The following is a 25965-nucleotide window of genomic DNA, read 5'->3' as shown; positions in this document are numbered from 1 at the left end:
AAATCTAATTTTAATATTATGAAAGCTACACAAATTTTATTATTTGTGTTTTCTTTTCATCTTTTAAAAAACCCAGCCTATAGCTGGATTTTAAAAACCTAATCAATCTGTTGGACTGGGTTTAGTCTATTCAAGTTTATTTTAATTAGTATTACTTGACTTGTTATTATGATTTTACCAATTGTGTCCCTCTCCACCCCTAATTTCTTCCTTGTGTACTGTTACTGGCTTCTTATTCCATTATTTTAAACTTCTTTTCCTTTGCAATGATTCATTCCATATCTATTTTAGCCGTTACACTCGAAATTTCACATGTATTTAACAAACTTTGAACAGTATCTTCAACCACTCTCTGAATAATAAAGAACACTTTAATTCTAACCACCCTCCTCCCATCTTATAAGCTATTATCCAGTTTTTCAATTATATCCTATTTTAGAAGTCCACATTCATGTTGCATAAAATGTTTATTTAATTTTACATTTGTTTACAGTTTTACTTCTTTCATTACAATTGTTTTATATTAACAACACTTGATTTACATGTTCACTAGTCCTTCAATTTCAGATCATCCTTGTGGAATCATTTTCCTTCTTGAAGACCATCCGTTTGCAGTTTCTTTAGTGAAGGTCTGTTGATGGCAAAAATCTGCTTTTCGTCTAACCATTTCAGTACTGCTTGGTACAAATTCTAAGTTGATAATTAGTTTTTCTCTTAATTTTGAAGGTATTATTCCATCATCTTTTGAGCACATTGTTGCTATTGAGAAGCCTACTAAGTATGTGACTGTCTTGCCATCATTGATCTTTTTGTCTCTTTGATTGCTCTTAAAATCTTGTGTTTGGTATCGTTTTGTTACGCTAGTTTGGGTTTAGGCATGGATTTGATCCATATATGCTTGGGATGTGCCATGTTTCTTGAAATCATGAAGTCATATTTTTTCGACAAATCTGGACTCCTTCAAATATTGCCACTCCTCCACCCGTCTCTATTCTTTCCTCGTAATACTTCTAATCTTTGTAATTCTTGTCTCCATATCTCTTAACTTCTAATATTTTTATTTTCTTGCTCCTTGTTTCTCCTTGCTGAGCACTAGATAATTTCTTTAGAACTCACTTCCAGTTTATTTATCGTGTCTGCAGTTGAGTCTAATATGATATTCAACATGCTTGAGGTGTTTTTTTTTTTTAATTTCATGTAACATTTTTTTTCATTTTTAGTAGTTCTTTATTTTTCAATGTGCCTGTCGTTCCGTCTTTCACAGAAGTTGGTGATGAGATTATGGAGAAATGAATCCAAAGTTTATTATTTCTATGGGTTCTTTCTCATGCTAGCTGGTTTCAATGTGCACCTGGTAATCTCTAGTCATGAAATAACATCTTAATCTATGGAAATCTTGAGCCTGTATCTTGTTTCTGCCAGAGTTATGGGATATTATAAACTGAGTAGCCACTTCAACTGTCCTGGCTAGGATAGCATGTCAGATTCAGATTCATCTCCTTGTTTCTAGTCCAAGGCAAATTGCATATGGCAGTGTTGCAACTAGTATTTGCCATCTGAGTAACCACTGCCCACTTGCAGTATTCACAATTCCCAACTCCAAATGTGTTCATTTTGATTCTCAGAAAATTCCCTACTCTCTTTGAGCCGATCAATGCATTCAAAAGTAGGTTTTATTCAGGATTTAGTTTTGTAGTACATAGCCTAAAGTACTGCTAGAAGTAAAAGTCTAATATATTATAACAGGTATGATATACTAACCTGAGAAAGCACATGATTTATGACAATCCTTACCAATTCAAACCTCTCTGGAAAGGTTGCCTTATTCCTTCACCAGAACTCAATCAATATTCTGTAAATGAGTATACCTTTGAAAGGTCCTAGAATATGAGTTTACCCAATAGGTAGTTGCCCCACTTTGTAGACATTTCTCCAGTTACTGTAAGATATTCAGTCAACCCTGACTATTCAAATTTTCAATATCCTGATCAATATGTGGTCCAGATCAACAGGACTAAAATCTATGAAAATAAGCCATCATTTTGTACATTTTTAAAAATAGATAATAAGGATTTGTTACATGCAACTTCTATCTATATGCACAACTTTATTTCTGGAAGCCTGAGCCATCTATAATATAAGCAGAGCTAAACAAGGCAGCTGGTGATTTCAGTTTAGTCAGAAACACACCTAGTAGGCATTACTGGCAGCAGATCTGGCTGCTACTGTCTGAAATGTATATGGATGGTCTGCATCTTTATGATTCATAATTGGTGGTCAGTGTTCTCTGGATGATCAGGAAGCTCTTTGTGTCTCACCCTAATCACTGAAGTAGTGAAAGGAGATCCCAGCAGCAAGGACTGCAACTGCAACAGCTGTGATCACACCTACAAGTGAGACAAACACAAAACACATGGAGATGGGATGAGCAAAAGAAAGGTAACCGATCCTTGGCTCTGAAATGCAGGTAACTGATGGGCCTAAATGAGACACACATGCACAAACGCATATACTTCCACACACATATATGTACTAAAAGCCAGCAAAGTCTTAGGAGGAGAATACAGCAGTAAGTTGAAGAGATTGTCAAGGTTGAGCTGGTAACCATGTACTTTAGCTCTTAGCAAACAAAACCTTTAAAAAAAAAAAAGCATCTCTCTTTAACCAATGTGTACTCACACACACCTAAGAGAAAGACTCATACATACTTGAAAAGGTTTCTTTTATTTTTTGAAAAATTTTTTAATGTTTATTTATTTTTGAGAGAAAGGGAGACAGAGTGTGAGTGGGGGAGGAGCAGAGAGAGAATCTGTGCTGTCAGCACAGAGCCTGACATGGGGCTTGACAAACTGCTAGATTATGACCTGAGCTGAAATCAGATGCTTAACTGACTGAGCCACCCAGGTGCCCCAAAAAAGCTTCCATAAATATGTACTCTGAATAAGTCAGAGAAAGACAAATACCATATGATTTCACTCATATGTGGAATGTAAGAAACAGATGAACATAGGGGAAGAAAAGGAAAAATAAGATAAAAACAGAGCAAGAAGCACACCATAAGACTCTTAAATACAAAGAACAAACTGAGGGTTGCTCGAGGGGTGGTAGGGGGGATGGGCTAAATGGATGATGGGTACTAAAGAGGGTACTTGTTGGGAGAGGTACTAGGTGTTTTATGTAAGTGATGAATCACTAAATTATACTCTTGAAACCATGATTATGCTATATATTAACTAGGTTGGATTTAAATAAAAGTTTAAAAAATAAATGAATTAAATAATATAAATATGTATACTGACATCCCAGCCATTTCATGGTTCCTAGCTTAAACCATAAGAGAGCTCAATATGCAGTATGTCTCAAACATTACAAGGCAAAGTCAAATGCATAGCTATTAAAACTACAAAAACTCAGATTCCACCATTATAAAATCTAAGAATTAGTAAGCTTGTGCTGGTAACTTTTTTTTTATTCATTTTGCTCCCTGATAATTCTAAGTTAATCAAAACAAAACTGACCAGAGGAGTCCAGACACAGACACAGACATATACACACACCTAGGTAGAAAGAATTGGGTAATTATCTAATGAGTAAGTGACAAGAAAAACAACTACATTTTCTGGCTTCTCTCAGTCAAAAGTCTTAATGCTCACAAAGTGTTTCTCAAATTGGCATTCCACTTAACAACAGTCTGTATGTTCTTCAATCAGTAAGTCTGAACAATGTTACAGTGACTGCCACACTTGTTGGAGCCTTTAAAATTTAAAAATTCATCACGATTTTCCAAACTTGAATTTGACCTTTTTCATAGCACACATATCAAAATCTTCTACAATAACAGTTTTGCAAAGAACACCAGTCTGCAAAGCATTTGCCCAACTATACTGATACAGTCGCAAAACTCAACATGTTTTCTTCTAAAAGCACCAAAAAAAAAATTAATAGAAAGTATCATGTGTGAGGGCACTTGGGACAATGCATTATTTATAAATCTTTCCATCTCCAGGATCCAGAACTTTCTATAATACTCAATAAACACAGCTTAAACGAGTACGTTTAAGAGAGCAAAATGGAATGGAAATAACTTTAAAATAATAACAAAACCCAACTTCAAAATATCTTTTCAATGTCATAAAAGACATTAAATACCTATGTTTTGCTGAATTTTCAGTATTATTCTAGTTTTAATTGGTTGTTCTGGATGTTCATCATCTGTGTTGTCCAATGAAGCTTCAGTATTTGCAGAGTACCTCATACAAGCTGCAAGAGAAGAGTAATAATAATAATTCCTAAATGAGAACTACCATTTTAAAATGAGTTTTACAAATGAAATCTGGCCATGTGTAGCAACATGGATGTACCTTGAGGGTGTTATGCTTAGCGAAATAAGTCAGGCAGAGAAGGACAAATATCATATGTTTGCACGTATACGAGGATTAGGAGGAACTTAACTGAGGACCATGGGGGAGAAGAAGGGGGGAAATGGTGGGGGAAAGGGAGAGAGGCAAACCATGAGAGACTCTTGAATACTGAGAAACAAACTGAGGACTGATGGATGTGGGGGGGGAGGGGGGAGATGGGCATGGAGGAGGGCACTTCTGGGGATGAGCACTGGGTGTTATATGGAAACCAACTTGACAATAAACTATTTGTAAAAAAAAAAAAAAGAAAAAGAAAAAAAGAAAATGAGTTTTACAGAATATTATAAAAAGCATATACAATAGGCTCCATTTTCCTTCAATTTGACTTTTTTTTTTAATAACACAAAGTATTTGCTCATTATCAAATGCAGGCAAATTCAATCTCATGGAAAATACGTCAAACTGACAATTTTTGAAATAGTGTATGTAATTTTATAACTGACTGAAACCAAACAGCCATAGAACTAGTTCTGAGCGAGTCCCACAAATTATAATTCATTTACTACATGGTAGTAGAAATAAACTGACTATCAAAAACTAAACCAGATAGAAGCAGGGTAACCTTCACTCTTAATTGGGATTAATTTCTATCATTCTTATTGATGGTTTGACAATTAGTAACTTCAAATAATTAGATATTAATAATAAACGCAGGGATTTGTAAACTGCAGCCCATGGGCCAGATCTTATGTGCCCTACAAAGCCTTAAAATATTTACTATTTGGACCTATGGAGAAAAAGTTTGCTGACTGAATCTAACCTGAAATTTGACATATAGCTGTACCCTTTAAATTTTTTTCATGTTTATTTATTTTGAAAGAGAGAGAGAGAAAGAGAATTCCAAGCAGGTTTCCACACTGTCAGCACAGAGCTCAACCCAGGCCTTGAACTCACGAACCATGAGGTAATGACCTGAGCTGAAATCAAGAGTTGAACACTTAACTGACAGCCACCCAGGCGCCCTGACATACAATAGTACCCTCTTATCTGCAGTTTCGGATACCTGTAGTCAATTGCAGTCCAATAACAGATGAGCCTACTTCTGACAGCGTCAGAAGGTCAACAGTGGCCTAATGCTTTGTCACAATGCCTGTGTCATTCACCTCACTTTATCTCATTATAAGGCATTTTGTCATCTCATATCATCACAAGAAGGGTGAGTATAAATACAAGGAAACACGGTGAGAAAGAGAGCACATGCACAAAACTTTTTTATAGTTATTGTTATGACTGTTCTATTTTATTGTTAGGTATTGTCATAATCTCTTACTGTGCCTAATTTATAAATTAAACTTTATCACAAGTACATAAAAATAGGAAAAAACACAGTATAGAGAGTTCAGTACTAGTTTCAGGCTTCTATTGGGGGATCTTGGGACTTATCCTCTGCAAATAAGGAAGGACTACTGTATATAAGCAAAATATGATCATAAATTTGACTTTAAAACGACTCAATGTTAAGCAAGGCAACTACTTTATCACATTTTATAGATGGAAAACAGGACTTGGGAGTTAAGTGTATATTTGAGGGTAATGGGTAGCAGGACTGAGGATTCAAATACAAGTTCTCATTCTATTTCATTATATTGCCAATAATTTATGTAGGGTGGTTTAGTTGAGTTAAACATTGATTAAAAGCGTTTGAACCAAAAGGGAACCCAGGTGGTTTGATCGGTTAAGGGTCCAACTCCTGATTTCAGCTTAGGTCATGATCTCACAGTTCATGGCACAGAGCCTGCCTGGGATTCTTTCTCATCTCTGCCCCTCCCCCAACCTCCATCTAGAGTGCATATGCACTATCACTCAAAGTACATAAACTTAAAAAAAAAAATAGTGTTTGAACTAAAAACATCCTTAGAGATCACATAGGCCGGTGGTTTTCATTTTTTTCCTCTAATGATAAAGAATCTGACAGAAAATCCCAGCAACTAACACAGATGAAACTAGAATTACGTTGCCTAAAACAAAAATGAAGGGCTCCTGGAGCCAGACTCCCTTTCTTCCCTCAGAGGTGGTAATCAAATGCTGCTCTATAGAACTCTAGAGGAACTATGTGAAAGAATGTGCTTCATGTTGATTCCTTTATTTACAAAGGGAACACAGGGAGTCAGTAATTGCTACTATTTAAATTCAAAGTAAAATAGCTAATTGCTTGAATTTAAAATGTCCTTATAGACATCTTTATATCTCAATATAACAGCACAGGCTCACAAGTATGATACATAAACTTATGGAAACAGGTATCTGTGGTAACAAAATGGATGAAAGAAAAAGAAAAAACTGCCTAATTTTACCATGAAGAAAAGTTTACTGTCATTTTCAGAAATCATCTTTAACAACTACTTCATTACAATCTAGGCCATCACTGTTCCTTTTTTCCCTCTTCAAGCATATGATGAAAGTACTTTAAAGACAAATATAAACCCTCCTCTCTCTTTCTTTTTCTCCCCTATCATATTGGTTTCAGAGGTTAACAGATTCTTATCAAATGTCTCGAACCATTCAGTCTTTTATATTTCCATAGTTCCTAGTTTTCTCAAGGGCTGTAACAGCTTAGTTCTAGATTACATTAGCCCACCTGCTTCATATTTCCCCTAACTTCACCTATAGGTCAGAAGGATGAACGCACAGTACATTTTATTCATGGTAACTCACATACAACTTCAGCTTTTGTATTAGTGAATATCAGTACTGAAAAACTTTTGGGGGGGCACTAAAATCCTTATATCAGATACCAAAAATAATGAATGAAGCAGGATAATTACTTGCTAAAGGATTTTTTTTACTTGAGTACTTGTATTTAAAGAACACAAAAATGTTTTTGTCATCACATTACTTATACATTTAATACTGAATTGTTATATGCAAAAGTCATGCTCTAGTATGTCAAATCCTCTGCACAAATAACTTACTTCTCTAAAAAAGATATTTCATTGCTCTATTTCCATGTCAAATCTGTCATACAAAATCGTATTCATTTGATACAAATCTGAGGTCATTTTACTGAAGCAGAGCCCTAACAATTTATTTGTGTTTGTTTTGGTGGGGAGTTTAGGACTTTAATTCAAATCTCAGACACTATGTCATTTTCCTAGAATCTGAAATTTAAATGCAAATAACATGGTTTGATAGGAAGGTAGATCTTAATCATTTCTTAAAACCAGGTAATTTTAACTTTAGACAAACCCCCAATTAATCATGTAAGAAAGTAATCTTTTTGAGCGATTGTCAACAAAAGAGAAAACAAGAGCCATAATGAATGCTGCTAAGTTGTAAATGTGTTCAATTTTATTCTAAGCGGTTGATAGGTAGGTAGGACTGTTTAGCTGCTTAAAATAAAATGTAAGGACTTGAACTCTTCAGTTGTCTTCTTCCCCATTCCGGAATACTAAAGTAATGAGATTTCCCTATAGCCAGTGACATAGTCGTAAAAATACATGTTCATTATTACTTCTCTTTCCTTTATAATTATGTTTAACCAAACAACAAAATTAATTAGCTCAATTCTCAAAGACAGAATTGCCAAAGATGAGTTTCACTAGATTTTAAAGGTATGTCTCCAAATTTTTAGCTGATACTATAGATAAAGTACATCTGAGTTACTAAGTTAATATCTAGTAGGAGATGACTAATGCACCTAAGAAATTCTAAAGCCACAGTTATCCCTCACCTTAAGTGAGTCATTTTTACAAACAAATTGTTCTTCATCCCTTAAGTCATTTAAAAGTATGTTATTTTAAGGTACTTACCTGGCAAAATATGTATTTCAAACATAGCAACTACTTGGCAAGTATATTATAGTATAGAAAGAACAATAATCAGCAAATAATAACATCAAATACTTAGAAATACAAGTTTAACACCCCTAAATGTATAGTAATTTATTTTAATTTTTGAACTGGAACATTTGAACTCCACTTTTATGGTTTATTTTATATGAAAACCCTAATTTCAAATATTTAGGAAAATCTATGTATATCATAATATACTATTTTCATACTTTAATGTTAATATTTTTCATCACAACTCAGAGCGCTCATTTTTGAAAAGTTTTATCATCTTACAGTTATGTATCTCTTTTTGTTTGCAAAGCATTCTCCTTAACATTCATACTAAATTCTCATATCAACCCCAAGAGAATCGGGCTCTGGGGTGATTTGTTTAAAGTTACATAGATGTAAGTGGCACACCTGGACTCAGTTAAAATACTACCTCCATAAAATTATGCATATAATATTTCTGAGTAACCAATAAATGAATAAAGGAGTGATAAATAAGTAAACTGAGAAATAAAGGAGTGAATAAGTGAATACAGTTCTAAACTAATAGGACATTTATGAAAAGGCACTTAATTTTTCTATTAAAATGTTTGCTTTTGCCCTGTCCCATAATTTGGGAATATGTTTTTTTGCTATTAAAAATATGCTGATTACCAAAGTATTCCTTCTAATTCAACAAACACTTAATAAAGCAAAACTAATATAATTCTAGAGAAGTCATATTCTTGGCCACAATACATCTGATGCTAGCGGTCAGTTCCTAAAAAGCCTAGACTTACTTTAATTGTGTTCATCCTTCAAAATGAACCCAAATGTCACAGAATGAACACAGATGCTCTCAGATTTTTCTCTAATCCCATATGAGGATAATGCCTGTGCTGTATGTTCTGATAATTATGTTTATTCCTCTATTATAGAACTATCACCTTGTTTTATATTAACTCATTTCTCTGTATTTCCTACTATACTATGAGCTTCTTAAGAGTCAGGACTATACATTTGATCTCTAGAATCCTAATGCTTAGTACATAATAGGCAATCAAAAATAGTAATCAATCAGGGTAACCTGGTAGCTCAAATGGTTGAGTGTCCGACTTTTGATTTCGGCTCAGGTCATGACCCCACAGTTTGTAAGACTGAGCCCAGCATCAAGCTCTGCACTGACAGTGCAGAGCCTGCTTGGAAATTCTCTCTCTCTCTCTCTCCCTCTGCCCCTCCCTTGCTCATGTTCTCTCTTTCTCTCTCAAAATAAATTAAAACAAATTTTTTAAAGTAATCATTCAATCACTCAGTTGGATTTATGTATGTTTCAAAAGCAGTGCAGAGTCCCAAAAGAAGCACATTTCCCATAATGAAGTAGTATCTTCAATATATTATATAATACTAGAAAAACATATAATCTAGAAATCATGAGTTTGACACAGGATACATTTAAGTATACACAGCTAAATTTTCCAACTTGCTGTTTTGTTCCTTTGTGTTTGTAATATTAAAGTCTTCCTACTCAGTTAATCCATTTCTATACTAGATTACCAGCATACAAAAAAAAGGCAAGAAAATAATTTTAAAAGAGTGTGAGATATACAACTAAATACCAATATTTTAATGGGAGGGCTTTAAAAAATTTTTTAATGTTTGTTTATTTTTGAGAGAGACAGAGTGTGAGTTGGAGAGGGGCAGAGAGAGAGGGACACAGAATCTGAAGCAGACTCTGGGCTCTGAGCTGTCAGCATAGAGCCCAATGTAGGGCTCGAACACACAAACTGTGAGATTATGACCTGAGCCAAAGTCGGACATTTAACTGACTGAACCACCCAAGCACCCACTATGTACTGATATTTTAAAAGATTATGAAAACCAAAACCCACAAAAAAAACTAAGGAACATTTACATATCATCTAATATTAAAGTTATTTTTAAATACTTCAGTTATTAGCTCAGACTAATATTTAACATGGTACAATGTTAATGATAAAGCTTACTGAAGGACAGGTGAGAAACAGGATTGAAATATATTTAGTATACCTGTATATGAAAAAATAACTCATTAGAGAATGACATTTAAATCTGATAATAATAGATGAGAAGCATATTATCTTGAGGCTAAAAAAAAGTCTTTTAATTATTTGCAAGGATACAATTCTAAGAATCATTACAATTATGGAACTTTTACTATATTTGGGATTACCCACTATATAGAATAGAGCATCAATTCATACAATAGATGCGTGCTTTCAGTTAGAGCGATACATTAAAAAAACAATGATAAAATCTGAAAATAGTAATGTCGAAACCTGGTTATTGTAGGTTATTATCACTAACCTACAGTCAACATATTTTTTTCTCAATGAATAACAACATCACTGGAGACTCTAAATTTCTGATCATTAATCTTAAGTTCTCAGCTCCTCTTAAGACTTTACTACATTTCTGCATTATTAATAATGCATACACATTATCTCTTCCAAATCAGATTATAGGCTTTTGAGGAAAGGAAGCTTTCCTTGAACATCATTTCCTATCATTTCCTTGAACAGAGCAAATGTTTAATAAATACCTGATGAACAGTCACACTAAAAGCTGTAACCTAGAATATTTCAACTACTGTAAATTGTCATGTCTTAAAAGTTCTATGCCCCTTAAAATGTTCTAAACTACTTGTCCATAGAACTATGACTATTACACCCTTTTTAAATCTTCATGTTCAGGGTAGTTCATTACAGAAAACTTAAAAACCTTGCATCTGGCTAGATTTAATTTACAATTTTTCAAACATAAAAGAAGTATTAAAAAAAAGATGTGCTATAACGTCCAAAAAATGACCTGTATAGTATACATCAGTCAGTTATTAACAAGTATTTATAAATACCTATCACATTTTAGGCATGGGCCTCTGAGAAATAAACATTCTAGGAGGGCTTACTCTCAAAAATCTTGACAGTTAAATGTGGAAGATTAAATGCAACTGAGGAGTTAACTAATTATTGTAAGTATACAAAATAATGTAAAAGAGCAGCACATAATTACAATAAAGTATAGTGGAAGGATTCACTCAGTTTGAGTACTTAAAAGTTTATGTCTATATAGGTTAAAAAAAGTGTTATTTAGCTCCTTGAAGACAGAATCAGTATGATACTGATCTATGGATTTCAAACCTTAGGACTAAATCTGTAACTTGTTTAGTCATCAAATATTTACTGAGTACTTATGATGTGTTAAGGCTGGTTCTTAGTAAAGTACTGGAAATACAACAGTGAACAAGCGAGGAAAAGTTCCTTCCTTGTAAATTTTATGGAAGAGTCAATCAATGTTTGCACATACAATGGTTTCATAAGAGTTTGAATTTATTGGGCTTTAGTTTTGTTTTGGGGAGGCCGTCATGCAAGGCTGTCACGGCTGCTTCTCTACAAACATAGTACAGTGGTGGAAGCTACTTGGATTTATTTTCAATCTGTATATTACTTTAAAAAAATTATAGTTCTTCATTAATTTCTGTTAATAATAGAGTTTAATATCCATTCTTTCTACTGCAGTATAAAGTTTAAATTCTAGCTCCAACATCTACCAGCTGTGTAAGCCTGGAAAAGTTACTTGACCTTTCTGAGCTTCAATTTTCTCATTTGGAAAATGAGACTAATAATAGTATCTATACCACAGGGTTGTTAAAGGATTAAAAGATTTAGCATTTGTAAGGCTCTTAAATCAGTGCCTAGTACACAGAGTAGGTTCAATATAAATAACAGCTAGTATTATTATTAGAATATTATGTTGAATTTAGGATAATATATTTCAAGTAAAGGAAAACAGAATATATCTAAACAAGTAGTTTTTAATTTTTTTAGGTCACCAACCCTTTAACATCTATAGATCTTTCTCCTGAAAAAACTATACAATTACTTTCAAATGGTCTATGATCTTCTGAAAGCCAGCTATGACCCCAAAGGTTATGGGCACCACAGGTTAAAACCTCCTAATTTGAAGACAAACAAGGTGGTAAGAAAAAATGAGGTCTGGAAACTATAATAAAGAGACAAGTTAAAGGTATGTGTGGATACTTGGCTTTAACATACCTAAGGCATGATAGCTGCCCTCAAATTTAAAGCATGGCCTAAATAAAGAAGTACTCATGTTTAACTGCTCTAGGTTACAGAAGGTATAAGTTATAGGAAGGCAGATTGGTATTCAGAACAAGGAAGATATATCTAAATCCTCATCTCCAGGGCACCTGGGGGACTTCGTCGGTTAAGCGTCCGACTTCGACTCAGGTCATGATCTCATGGTTCATGGGTTCGAGCCCAATGTCAGGCCCTGTGCTGCCAGCTCAGAGCCTGGACCCTGTTTTGGATTCTGTGTCTCCCTCTCTCTCTGACCCTCCCCTGTTCACGCTGTCTCTCTCTCAGAAATAAATAAAACATTTTTTAAAAAATTAAATAAATAAATAAATCCCCATCTCCTAGGAATACAGATTTCAGTGTTCTAAGAAAGGATGAACTAGGGGCGCCTGGGTGGCTCAGTCGGCTAAGTGTCCGGCTTCGGCTCAGGTCATGGTCTTGCGGTTCATGGGTTCGAGCCCCGTGTTTTGAGCCCCGTGTCGGGCTCTGTGCTGACAGCCAGCTGGAGCCTGTTTCGGATACTGTGTCTCCCTCTCTCTCTGACCCTCCGCTGCTCACACTATCTCTCTCTCTTTCTCTCTCAGAAATAAAGAAAAATTAAAAAAAAAAAAAAAAGAAAGAAAGGATGAACTAGGTCAGCTCTAATGATACCACATAAAATCCATTCAGGTTATCAACAACAGAATGGGTCAAGAACTATCATTAGGCACTAGAGACAGAAGCAAACAAAACAATCAAAAATCCCTACACTCATGACTAAGTCTGGTTGGCAGAAGAGTGCAGGCACTAATTTGGGAAAACATAATTCAGAAAGCAGCAAACATTTTTCATCAATTTACTTTCAAAATATCTATCAGTTAGGGAATGTGCTATTGTTGTACCTTAAAAAATATTAATTTTCAAAGATCTAAAACACACCTTCTGCTTTAACATCAGATACTGAGCAATTTAAAGTTTTTTTTTTTTTAAAACAAGCTTACTGTTCCACATCATAATTAATACTAACTGGGAGTTGTTGGGGGAAAAAAACAAACAAACTCGGTGGTCTCCAACTAACCTAAGGTTTTACTGACAGATGTGATATTTACCAACCAAACACTTACTTGACTCACCATAGTAACAAGAGTACTCTGAATCAAACACTCTTATGGTGGTGGGCAGGAATTAGTTAAGTCAAAGAAGAATAATTAAGAAATAAGAATTAGAAAAAAGACTTGAAAATTGCTATATTAAAATTTCATAAACATCCATTATTCAAAACTTAGACTTTCTACTATAGCAGAAATTTCAAGTTTGATAAATAGCTATGAACCTAATATTTAATGATAATGTGCAAATAATTATTTGTTTCAGGACACCTGCTATACATTCTTGTATACTTATTTACAGATATGTTTTCATATCCTGCCTTCACTAGAAACAAAACAAAAACAAACCAAACCAAAGCAAAACAAAACCACCCTTCTAAAATGTAAGGTCAAATGTGAAAGTAACAGGGAAAGAAAATATGTTACATAATTAGATAGTATGGCAAATCTGTGCTCTATAAAAATAATGTTGATCCAATGTTCAGGACTGCCTATTTCAGCTTAGTATCCCAATTATATGAAAGAGGGAAGAAAATAAAGGCCAATAGTATGGAAAAGATGTTTAATAAAGTGTTTAAAAAACATTGTGACATTATGCTTAGCCAAATATTAAGATAATGAATTTTAAGAAAACTTTCCATTTAATAAAACAAATATCTAAGAGCTGTATATTTCCACCTACTTAAGGATGAATTTTTAAAATGAAGATCTACTTGCTAGGCTTGGAAAAACTTTAAATATCTTAAATTTTGGTAGAATTTTCCAAGAAAACACTACGTGTTTATATATATGGAAATTAAACAGACCATTTTTAAATGCCTTGAAAATATCAAACAGCACTAGTGTTAAAGAAATCTAAAGACACATTTATATTAGATGCCTCATAGGTAATCTTAGCAAAAGTCTAATCAGTTTCTTAAGTAACATTATATAATTACCTGTGTTTACTTCCTCTGCAATTTCCAAATCTTCTATTTGAATCACATGATCTAACATCTCTATAAAATGGTCTCTCATTTCTTCAGCTGACTCATCACCAAATTTATAATCACATAACATTATAGTGGATCCCGGAATGGGGACAAAAACTCGGTGAGGGAGGATGTGAAACTCTTTTTCGGAATCTAAACGGAGAAGGAACATTATCAATATTTAGATAGGTCTGTCACTAGCATCAGTGATATATTTTTATAAGTATATGAAAATATACACTAATAAAAATACAACTTGAAAAGTCTTTTCATTTCCTAATCGATCTAACACAGAATTGCTCTTACTGAATTCTGCTTTACCTTACCACCCTTGGCCTCTGCAAGGGATTAAACAATGCTCCTACAAAATATAAACTTACCCATTGCCTTCAATGTGAAGATACTGTTAGTTATACATTCTTGTAATATCCACTGTTCTAGGAAGGAATACCTAGTAGAGAATTTTGTCCCTGGTCTCAGAAATTGTTGTTTTTCTTGTTTAACCTCACAAGCAATGAATTTAATAAATAATATTTATCTTCTTCATGCAAATCTGGAGCCAAATTAGTAGCTCACTTACGTCAAGTGTATAGGACATGATGCTACATTTAGCACTGATCTTACCACTGACTTCATCTTACTAGATCTAGCCTGATTATATGTCAGGCTTAATATCAACTTCATCCTGCTTTTTCATTTTCCCTTTACCTCATTCTTACTGCTAGTATTTATCTTGTTAACTGTAACACCTTTTTACATTCTTAAATTATCATTAGGAAAACTAATCTGGATCTAAATAAACAATAACTACGTTGAATACTCACAAAGTAAAATTTAATACTTCCCCTAAATTTTAACATAGCCACTGGTCTATATAAACACACAACTACTGTTTAGTTCAACACCATTGATTCTAATGAACTATTAACAAAGAGATTTTGTGTAAAGAATGACCTCTTTTGGCAATGGTTATGATTAAATAAGCTACTAACGTACTGATCAAGTTGAAAACTAGGGCTCATTTTAGTAGCAATCTACATTTCCTTGTCAGGAAACTAGAAACATCATACAATTATAAACAGAAGGTGATGAACAATGCTTTAAGTGTCACAGGAAATGCTAAGACTTAAAAATTATGTGTTCTTACCAGATTCTGCTTATTATCTTATTTTCATATGAGAACTGGGAGAAAAATTTTACTATTTGACCAGGCTGCCTCCTAGCTGTAATATTATATTACTGCAATTTTTACTGTAGCATGTATATTGTCCACACATTGAAATTAGGAATGTAAAATTTTATTCTGGGGTATAGTTTTAAAACAGGTTAAGTTCAAAACTTTCAAAGATGGTTACAGTGCTTATATGTAGTTGGCATGCAAAAATTTAAAACTATTTCAAACTGCATTAATTCTAGTTTGCCTGAAAAAGAAAGAAATATGCTTGATTCAAAATCACACAACTGTTAGATGAATTATAGAATGTTAAAGAATTAGTTCTAATAATTTTAAATTACGTATTAAAAAAAGAACTTATAATTTTCAAATTAGAAAGTTAAATTAGCCATTTAATATCTAAATAAAACCAAGTTTTTCAGTTGGTCTGAGGTTAAAAATAGGAGGATCTTTTAAAAAAACACTTCTCACAAAGTATTCTACAAATCCTTTAGGAATTTTCCCATGACAGAGCTTCTAGTTAAAACATTATTTGAGTTAGTTTAAACAAAGAAAAAAATTCAAGCCAATTTAATTGGGTATTTATGGGTTAAGAACAGAATCCTAATTTATAGAGGAGTATTACAGCAAATAGGATAGTTGATACCTGAGTTGATTCTTAAAGGGATAAATAGACCTTTGTACGAAGGGAAGAGAAGTGCTACCTGGAGAGCAGAACCATGCCCAGCGGCAGAGGACTGCAAACCTTCAGAGATGACAAGTGGGATGGATGGATGTGGATGTAGGAATGGAAGAAGAGGAGACCTCAGTTTTCTTTACCCAACTCACAAAGTAAGTTGGGCAAGACTGAATGTAGGCTGACAGAGGACACTTAAGGGGAATCAGAGATGGGGAAGACCACAATAAGTTAAAGGAATGACTGGACTTCCTATATTTTTGTCACTGAACTACTAAAGTTCTTTCATCTGGACAGCCAGAATTCAAAGACTATGCTTATTTTCAAGATTAGGAAAGTAAATATGCTCTTTGCAGACTTCCTGAGGCATGCCAAAATACTCTGGTTCAGATTAATTTCATGGTATATGTTCTACATGACAAATACATAAAATCTTACCAGTATATAAGAAAGATAAACTAGGTAAAACAAAGACTAAATCTAAGACCTAACTATTTGGTACATATATATGCAACTTCAAAATTTACACTTGTTTTTATTATTACACTTGCAAATTATTCTTTTATCTTGATATCTTAAAATCATCTAACATGCTGCAGAAATAATTCTGTTACTACAGGTTAAAAAATATATGTTTATACTTGGTTTCTTTTTGAAATAATGATACACTTCACGAAAATTAAAGTTAAGAAATCTTAAAGACAATTATCAAGTAATTCTTTATCATCTCCAACATAATGCTAACTCCCACTTTACTGAATGTATGGCTTACCAATTTGTATTAGGGGCTTTAATAACATCCTCTTATTTAATCTCACAACCACCAAGAGTAGCTACTATAATCCCTGTCTTTTAGGTAAGACAATGGATGCTTACATAGACTAAGTCATTGGTCCAAAATGACTCTGTTAGGGCAGAACAGACACAGAAACTAGGAACTTTAGTCTCCACTTTTTCTAACAAACTACACTGCCAATTCTCCTCACCCAGGCCTCAAAGGCCACTCAGTTACCAGTGAAAACTTTTATTTTTATTAAAAATTTAGGAATAACATTAGATTGTTAACGTTAACTTCTAATACATCAAGTTTAATGTATACATATCACCTTGAACATCAGCAAAAATTTCAAAACACTAGCTCACTTAATTTAAAATAATATCAAAGCACTGTTAAATGGAGTATTTAACTAATGTGTGTGATAGGATAGCTTTTTGGCATTAGTGGTGAATGTATCCCCATGTCCCTGAAAATCCTAAAATTCATAGTTCAGTTGTAGCACAGACTGTTGCTTAGAAAGTGAACTAATGTCGTGGGTTCGAGCCCTGCATCGGGCTCTGTGCTGACTGCCATCTCAGAGCCTGGAGCCTATTTCAGAGTCTGTGTCTCCCTCTCTCTCTGACCCTCCCCTGCTCACGCTGTCTCTCTCTCTCTCTCCTATAAATAAATTTAAAAAAAAAAAAAAAAAAAAAGTGAACTAATGTTTAGTACCAGGAGAGTTACCACACACACAAAGTTAAGAAGTAAAAACAAGGCCACACTGGGGCGCCTGGGTGGCTCAGTGGGTGATTAAAAATCTGACTTTTTTTTTAAGTTTTTTTTTTTAAGTTTAAAGTTTATTTCTGTCTGAGACAGAGAGAGCAGAGGACCAGAGCGGGTAGAGGAGCAGGAGAGAGAGAGGGAGAGAGAGGATCCCAAGCAGTCTCCACTGTTGACTCAGAGCCTGACAAGGGGCTCAGTCTCACGAATCGTGATATCATGACCTGAGCCAAAACCAAGAGTTGGATGCTTAACCGACTGAACCACCCAGGCGCCCTAAATTTGACTCTAGATTTTGGCTCAGGTCATAATCTCACAGTTCATGAGATTGAGCCCAGCATCGGGCTCTGTGCTAACAGTGAAGAGCCTGCTTGGGATTCCTTCTCCTTCTCTTTGCTCCTCCTTTGCACTCTCTCTCTCAAAATCAATCAGTTAAAAAAAAAAAAAAACCCCACAAAAAACAAGGCCACACTGACATGAGGCTGATAGGCTGATTGGGTGACTGACTGACCAGGTTTTACATACTTCACAAAACAAAAATCTCAATCCAATTGCTACATGTAAGATTCAGATTCATGTCTTAGTAAAACTAAACATTATTAGTAAATGGAGCTTCGGGGTTCTTTGTGAAGTACAGGAAGGACAAATATAAAACCTGGCAATTCCACTAATGTATCATACTAGGAATACAAAAAAGATAATGATTAGTCCACCAAACCTAATATACTAGCCATCAGTAGTCCTAAAAGAAGTTAGTTATATAATTATATAGAGAAGTTTTTCCTATAAATATAAAAGTATTTGCTTAACAAGCCAATGTACATGTTTCATTTACATACATATTCAACTGTGAATTGCAAATTAACTCAGACTTGAATGGTAGGAAGGTAGTGAAAAATGTGTAACTTCAAAAAGCAAACTTGATATTATAATTCTCTTTTTGAGTAAAAAATAAAAATATTATTAACACGAATTACGGAAATGCTATGGTTTATATTTCTCAAAAATGGGAATAATTATAAAAGGTTAAGACTGATGACCCAGTCTTTTTAAATCTAATAAACTTTGTTCTTGCTTTGGGAGCACATATATTTAAATCTAATAGAGTTAGAGTAATAGTGAGAAACATATTAATTAGTATACAAAAATAACATTATAAGAGAGATCAATTGCATATATACTACAAATTAATACCTAATAAAAATTTATTATATAATACTTAACACTAATAAATAAATCTTTTGATTTTGGATAATTTTTTTAAAACACCAGATATTAATTTAATAATATTAGTTTTAAAATGTTAATACAATTTATCCATTCTGGCAGAAATTCATGCAAAATATACAAAAAAAAATCCCTGAGATTTTAAAATGTTGACAGATTTGCTATTATAAGATGTTCCAAACATTTTTTGGGGGTGGTAACTGAAAAACTGTCATCCAGTAAGAAAAGTAAAAGGCACCATATTATTATAAAAGACAGACATAGGTAGTTACAAAAGATGACCTATCTATTACATTTTGACAGCCTATCACTGTATTGATTGAACACACACACAAAAATGTTCTTAATTTTATACTCATAACTTTTTTTTCTGGAACTTCATTCAAAAGTAGATCCTCAAATAGTATTTCACAACGATCTGCAACTGTGTTCAATATATCTCTCTTCATTGCCTATAAAAAAAGCAAAACAAATCACAATAAGAAATGAAATCCACTACTTTAGATGTGCATTATTTTATTACCACTCCCCCCCAACATAATTGACCTCCCTGTGTAATCATGTTCACTACAATAATTGGTGGTACATCATTCCATTTTTTTAAGTTTATTTATTTGAAAGAGAGAGAAAGAAAGAAAGAGATAGAGAGAAAGCAAGCACAGGGAAGGGGCAGACAAAGGAAATCCTAACCACTGACAGTGTGAAGCCCGACCTGGGCTCCATGCCACAAATTGTGAGATCATGACCTGAGCCCAAATCAAGAGTTGGATGCTTAAGTGACTAAGCCACTCAGGTACCCCACATCATTCCATTTTTAATGTCCATTGTTTTTAACATGCTTATTAACACATTAACAGTTTAAGAGCACATCTGCCTAGCCTTCATTTAATTAAACCAAATAAATGAATAAAATTTTGTATCTAAACAAATAAGGCTAGTGTTCCAAATTGGGAAATGTGTAACTATAACAAAAGTGCCAGTCATCATTTTTTAAATTTCTGAATTATCCAGATTATAGAATCCTAGGTAATAATACCTCTAATGAATACTTTTTCTGTTATTTAAAAGGTTTAATTTTCTTCTGAAGAGATAATTTCAAATGTACTACTATATCACAACTGTGGATCACTGAATAAATATGTATAATCATCACTTTAAGAAAAGGATAAAACAGATATCCTACATATGAAAATCCTAGGACCAACTACATGGTACATTTGGATTAGCCAACAGATTGGACCTTTATCAGTTAAAATCAAATGAATAATTATGAAATATGCGTTTGAAAAAAAAGTTTAGATTTTTGAACAGTTATGTTAACATTATCCCTTCTGTACCTGCACCGCATCTTTAACCTTGGGTTTACTGCTATGGAGATACGCTCTGCATTTCACAGCACCCTTAAGGTTTACGGAGCCACTGCAGATCTGGACTGTGGCTGTGGATCTGTGGTCTGAATTCAGAAGCTGAAAGACAAAACCTATATGAGTACTAACAGCCAGGAATTATTAACTACATGAAACATTTAAACATTATATAAGCCATTTCATGAAGTGAGATAGAATTTCTGACTGAACCAAGTGTTTGAAAATATCGTCCATAAATTATTCCAAGGCCTTCATATTCCTCATTAAATTATATATTACTTTCTGAGTATTTTAAATATACTCTGAAGTTAAACACAAGCCCCAAAATGGGACATGATAAAAATAAAACTAAGTAATTTGGAATAAATATGGTCAATTCCGAAGAGCAAAAACAAATCATGCAATTTGTGAATAGTGCTAACTATGTGCCTCTGGAAAAAAAAAAAAAAGAAAATAAAAGTCAGGAAACAAGGAGGAAAAATGGTGAAGAAATCAAAAGACCTGACTATGTAGCTACTGAAAGCATATGAATAGTTAATGTCTAATGTAATTCAGGCAAAGCTAGTTTGGGGGTTTTTGTGTATGTTTTAAAGAATTTAAACTTAAACTCAGTCAAGGTCTTACTGGTAAAAAGTCTGTCATAGACCAAAAAATTTAAAATGTTCCAGGTCTGGGTAAAAAAAAAAAGGTCTATCATCAAATCAAGCAGTAGGGTGACATGCTCACACCTTACCTGGAATAAGCCTCCTATAGAGGCTTGTAGAGATCATCGATATGTCAATAAGGTGAGGGTGGAAGAGGAGTCCTGGGCTTCCCTTATCCACTACACAGAACTTTACTATAGATGAAATTATTACATTTTGGAACATAATGCCCTATTTTGTGTATTTAATATCTAATTTATAGGTCTTACAATATATAACACATTTGTAACATATTCATGTATAAATTAGGACACTGTTTTCCACAAAGGACTAGACTATGTATAAAACACTACACACACACACACACACACATACACACACACGGAGATATATTTCAAAAGATATAAGGACTAACTTACTCGTTTTTGGTGGAAATGTACCTGTGTTCTACATCAACTCCTCTCGGTTTCTTTGGACTTAGGAACAAACTAGCTTAAAAAGAGACTCTGGTAACCTAACCTGGTCATAAGTGGAGGAATTTCTGTGATGTTGATACGGTATTTTGGAAAACAAAAAGATCTATCTGGTTATGGTGACCATAAGAAACTTTACAGAAGTAGGGGTAGATCTTAAGTATGGATAGGATTCTGATTGCCTGAATGACAGAGAAAAGATTGTACTGGCAAGACACATGGCTCAGAAAATAAACAGAATTTTAAAGGCACAGAAGGCAAACCTCTGAAACTTTTCTAACTAATTCAGTAGAGGGAATTGAAGGAATTTAAAACAAGGAGATTAACACAATCAGTGCCTAACCCTTATACACACTCAACAAATACTCTCTGAAAAAAACTAACAAGTAAAAGACTTTAGATAAAACTATTCCATTTTGGAATATAATGTCCTGTTTTATATATTTAATGTATAATTATACGTTTTACATATCTAGTAAAAAGCATATAGGTACATATAGCATATAGCTATAGGAATAGTGTTAAAACAAAGGACACTTTTAAACTCAAGGTACCTAGAAGAGAAATTGAGAACTCATATTGATTAGCATTAAGTACAATGACAATTTAGTAAATGTTCTATTGCTAAGCACAGAAAAGGAAAAGGAAAACATCTTTCTATGAGAATTACTTTTAAATCTATTTTACTTAGTTAAAAAAATATCCTGTTCTTCATGCATACTTTTAGGAATAATGGCTTTAAGTTTTTATTCTTCAGGATATCCAATTCTCAACTTCTGAAGAGATGTGTAATTTAAAACAACCATATAAAAATATAAAAATTGCTAATGCTGTGTGATTTTTAACAAATCAGAGGAGATATAAATATACTTCTAAATTAAGTATATGACAACTCTTAGCACATCTCTGCACATATCATTTTAAGAGCTACAACTTTGTTCATAAAACCTACAACCCAAAGTATCACACACATCTACCTATCTGTACATATGTATACATTATATATGTATATATATCATATATATAAAATACATATATAAATTGTTATCTCCTTGATGCTAAAACTTTAAAGCTTTGAGGCAAAAGACCAAAATAGGTTTCATTAAAATTATGTTTCTGGGGAATAAATTTCCTAGAACTGTACATTTTGTCCACCTTACATCTCTAAAATTATTTGACTCCCTAATTATAAAAACAAGAACAATTTTATTATTATTCTAAGAAATAATGTATTTTAATTAGATAAGTAGTATTTTAAAATATTTACCAATTGTGTTAGCACTTTGACATCAAAAGAATGACTAGTCGCTTGAACATTTCCTCTAGAAGATTTCTTCTGAAAAAAACAAAAGTTAAAAAACTTGATTACTGAAATTTGAGTGGAATATAAAACATAATTGTGGATCTAGCCTACATATACTAAGTAATTTAGAGGAAAAGAAAGTCTTATTATTTGCTTTATATTGCCTTTTTCTATAGGTATGTTGCTTTGCATATTCTCTATCAATCAACGTATATTCTTAAAACATTCCTACTTTTATTCCTCGAAAGCAAGGATTGGCACAGTACGGCCTATGGGTCAAATGTAGACCCCGTCTCGTCTTTGTAAATAAAATTTTACAGAACACAATCAAGATCATTCATTTACATGTTTTGTGGGGCTGCTTTCATACTACAATAGCAGAGTTGAATAGCTGCCAGAGACCATGTCACTGACAGTCTATAATATTTACTATTTGGTTTTTAACATAAAGTTCACTGACTCTTGCACGAAAGGGGGAAATTATCAAAGTTCTCTTCAGATCAAAGCTATTTTAGAAGGTTGTATAAATTTCTTCTATAAAATGGCCAAACTTAGTCTTTAAACTGCTATCAAGGTAGAACATGTCCCTTTTGTTTTTGGGTTTTTCTCATATACCTTTAGTTTTAAGCAAGCAGTTTACAATTTGGAAATTAGAATTTAGATGACACGCCTTTCTTCAAATTTCAAGATTCCAATTAATTCAGAAATAATCTCCCATCATTTTCTAGAACATTTATTTGTTTTACTTTAAAACACCTTAGGGGGTATGTGGGTGACTCAGTTGGTTGGGCGTCCGACTTCAGCTCAGGTCATGATCTCACGGTTCATGAGTTTGAGCCTTACATAGGGCTCAAGTGCTGACAGCTCAGAACCTGGAGCCTGCTTCGAATTCTGTGTCTCCCTCTCTCTCTGCCCCTCCCATGCTCATGCTCTGTCCCTCTCACTCTCACAAATAAACATTTTTAAAAAATTGTTAAATAAAAGACTTTAGAAATAAGAAGTAGATAGAAACTGTTTTCGTGAAGGCAAGAACTAAAGATAAGTCATCTTTTATTTTTCCTTAAGTACAAACAATTTTATAAGTAAGATGATTTTCTCTCAACTCACCTGTCCTTCTAATAGGTCACAATCTTCATCTTTAACTTGTCCATTAATCAAATAAACACCATTTTCTATTTGCTTGGCCCAGCGTGCAAGTCCATTCTTAAAAGAAACACAACATGGATATCTTTCAGATATAATGTCATCACAGTTAAACTCCCTAGAGTCTACTTTTTTTCCACCTAATACACTGAAATGTTAATGTGGTAATCAGTAATGTGGTATCCATTTATTCCTTGAGTTAACATTTTGCCATTTTTGCTTTATATATAAAAAAAATTGTTTTTGAGTATAGCTGACGTGAAACATTACATTAGCTTCAGGTGTACAACATAGTGACCCAACTTATTTATAAATTATGCTATGCTTACAAGTGTAGCTACCATCTGTCACCATACAACACTATTATAATGTCATTGACTATATTCCCTGTGCTGTGCCTTTATTCAGTCTCATAAACGACAAAAAAAAAGTTTATCTCCAATTGTTGGCAACTTACTCATATTTAATAACAGTTTTTCTAATCTTTATCCCAAACTAGCATTCATATCACAGACTTAGAAGGCTTAACAATTACATGACACAGTCAAATAAAATTCAGTAATTCCCATTATCTTAAAAAAAGTGAGAAAAGAGAAAGAACCTCAAGAACAAATATATAAAGAAGTATTAAAGGGGAAAAAGTAAGCAAGGCCCGTCTGCTTCCTTCAACAGGAAAAAAGAAGAGAAATGAGACATGAACAAAAGAATGGTACAGAATTACAAAAAAAGGACTAGAAAGGAGAAAACAAAACTAAAGACCAAGGGAAAGCAAAAGACCAAATAATATACCTTTTAAATAACTGTATTTTATGTAACAGTATTTTACAATGTACTTACCTACATATTAATTAACAAATATTTATGGAGCAGCTATTATGCTAAGGCGTTAGTATTAGGATGCTGTCTTTTCTCCAAATTTCTACTCTGTCTGGGATAATAAATTAGTCATAATAATATCATTATAGTTAGTATACAATTTTATGAGGATCATAAAATGAATGGCATAAACAACCAGAATAACAGCAAATTCTCTATTCAGCAATCACTAAAGAAAATTCATTTTGCCCTGATACCTTTGTATTTTTCTCCAGAGTATAGCTGACTGAAGTAGAAGACAGTGGGATGTGAATATTAATATGAACTGTACACTCTAAAGAAAGCCATGAAGTTGATAGTCCATTTTGATACTTCCAATCTGCTGGTTTTGCTGAACTCTAATTTAACAGTGGGAAAGGTGGAAAAACATAAAATATGTAATTTAGGTAAAATACATGGATCCATAAAACATCTTAAAATGTACAACATAGTAACTCACACAAGCTGCTATCTAACATTGGGCCAACTTCATCAAAGGGCAACAGTTAAACTAAACAGAAATGAAGCATGCATTAAGTTCACTACTCTTCAGCACACTGCAGGCAGCCTTGGCAGCTCCACCCCGCAGTGGCAGGTTGAAAAAGAATGAGACAGTTCATTGGTAGAATCCCCACACATCCTCTGGTTCTTCTCATCTGTAGTTTCAACAGTGTCAATTCTGAAGCTTATGATGCAGAGCAAATAATCACCAAGCACTATTAGGTGTCAGATGTTCTCCTTTCTGTCCTATACCTTGCTAACAGAAAACTGCAAAGTTACTTTTCACATTGCTTTTAGACATCTTAACGAAATGTCAGTCTGGATCCTGCTAGTAGGTAGCTTGCTTACTAGGCAATATAGCTAGCTATCAAAAGCCCAGATACTTTGACTACTAGCCGCTCAAATACAATACTAAATGCATAGATGGGTAGGGGGAGCTTAAGAAAAATATTTTAACAATGAAAAAAAAGACTAAATTTTCCTTGCTTGTAATGAAATTAATCACATTTCAAAATAAACGACTGTAGGTGATTGTGGACATCAATAGGAAGTAAAAGCATGGAAAATTATTAAAACTAAATAAAGAATTGAATTTTATTTTAAAAAGAATTTGCAATACAAAAACTTTTAAAGTGCTATCTTTCTTACCTTTGGATCATGGATATCATAAGTTCGACAAAATATTCTTTACTGG

At 33.4% G+C, this 25965-nt stretch overlaps 1 protein-coding gene across 3 annotated transcripts in view; it reads right to left on the bottom strand.

Annotated features, from left to right (window-relative positions):
- Nucleotides 1-448: 448 nt before the first annotated feature.
- ODR4 (odr-4 GPCR localization factor homolog) overlaps nt 449-25965 on the bottom strand; it is a 38501-nt gene continuing 12984 nt past the window's right edge. For all 3 annotated transcript variants that reach the window (XM_039257194.1, XM_039257195.1, XM_039257193.1), the window contains 9 exons: nt 25920-25956; nt 24989-25129; nt 23880-23975; nt 22737-22805; nt 20323-20451; nt 19347-19437; nt 14339-14524; nt 4150-4260; nt 449-2387 (listed from right to left, as the gene is read on the bottom strand). In XM_039257194.1, coding sequence (XP_039113125.1) covers nt 2320-2387; nt 4150-4260; nt 14339-14524; nt 19347-19437; nt 20323-20451; nt 22737-22805; nt 23880-23975; nt 24989-25129; nt 25920-25956 — 928 coding nt within the window. In that variant the 3' untranslated portion in view covers nt 449-2319. The remainder of the gene's footprint in view (nt 2388-4149; nt 4261-14338; nt 14525-19346; nt 19438-20322; nt 20452-22736; nt 22806-23879; nt 23976-24988; nt 25130-25919; nt 25957-25965) is intronic.

Source organism: Hyaena hyaena, unplaced genomic scaffold (genome assembly GCF_003009895.1).
Source record: "Hyaena hyaena isolate Hyena2069 unplaced genomic scaffold, ASM300989v1 scaffold_606, whole genome shotgun sequence".
Classification (NCBI taxonomy): Eukaryota; Metazoa; Chordata; class Mammalia; order Carnivora; family Hyaenidae; genus Hyaena; species Hyaena hyaena.
The sequence above is the reverse complement of the archived record's forward strand: the minus strand, read 5'-3'. Positions and strand labels throughout refer to the sequence as shown.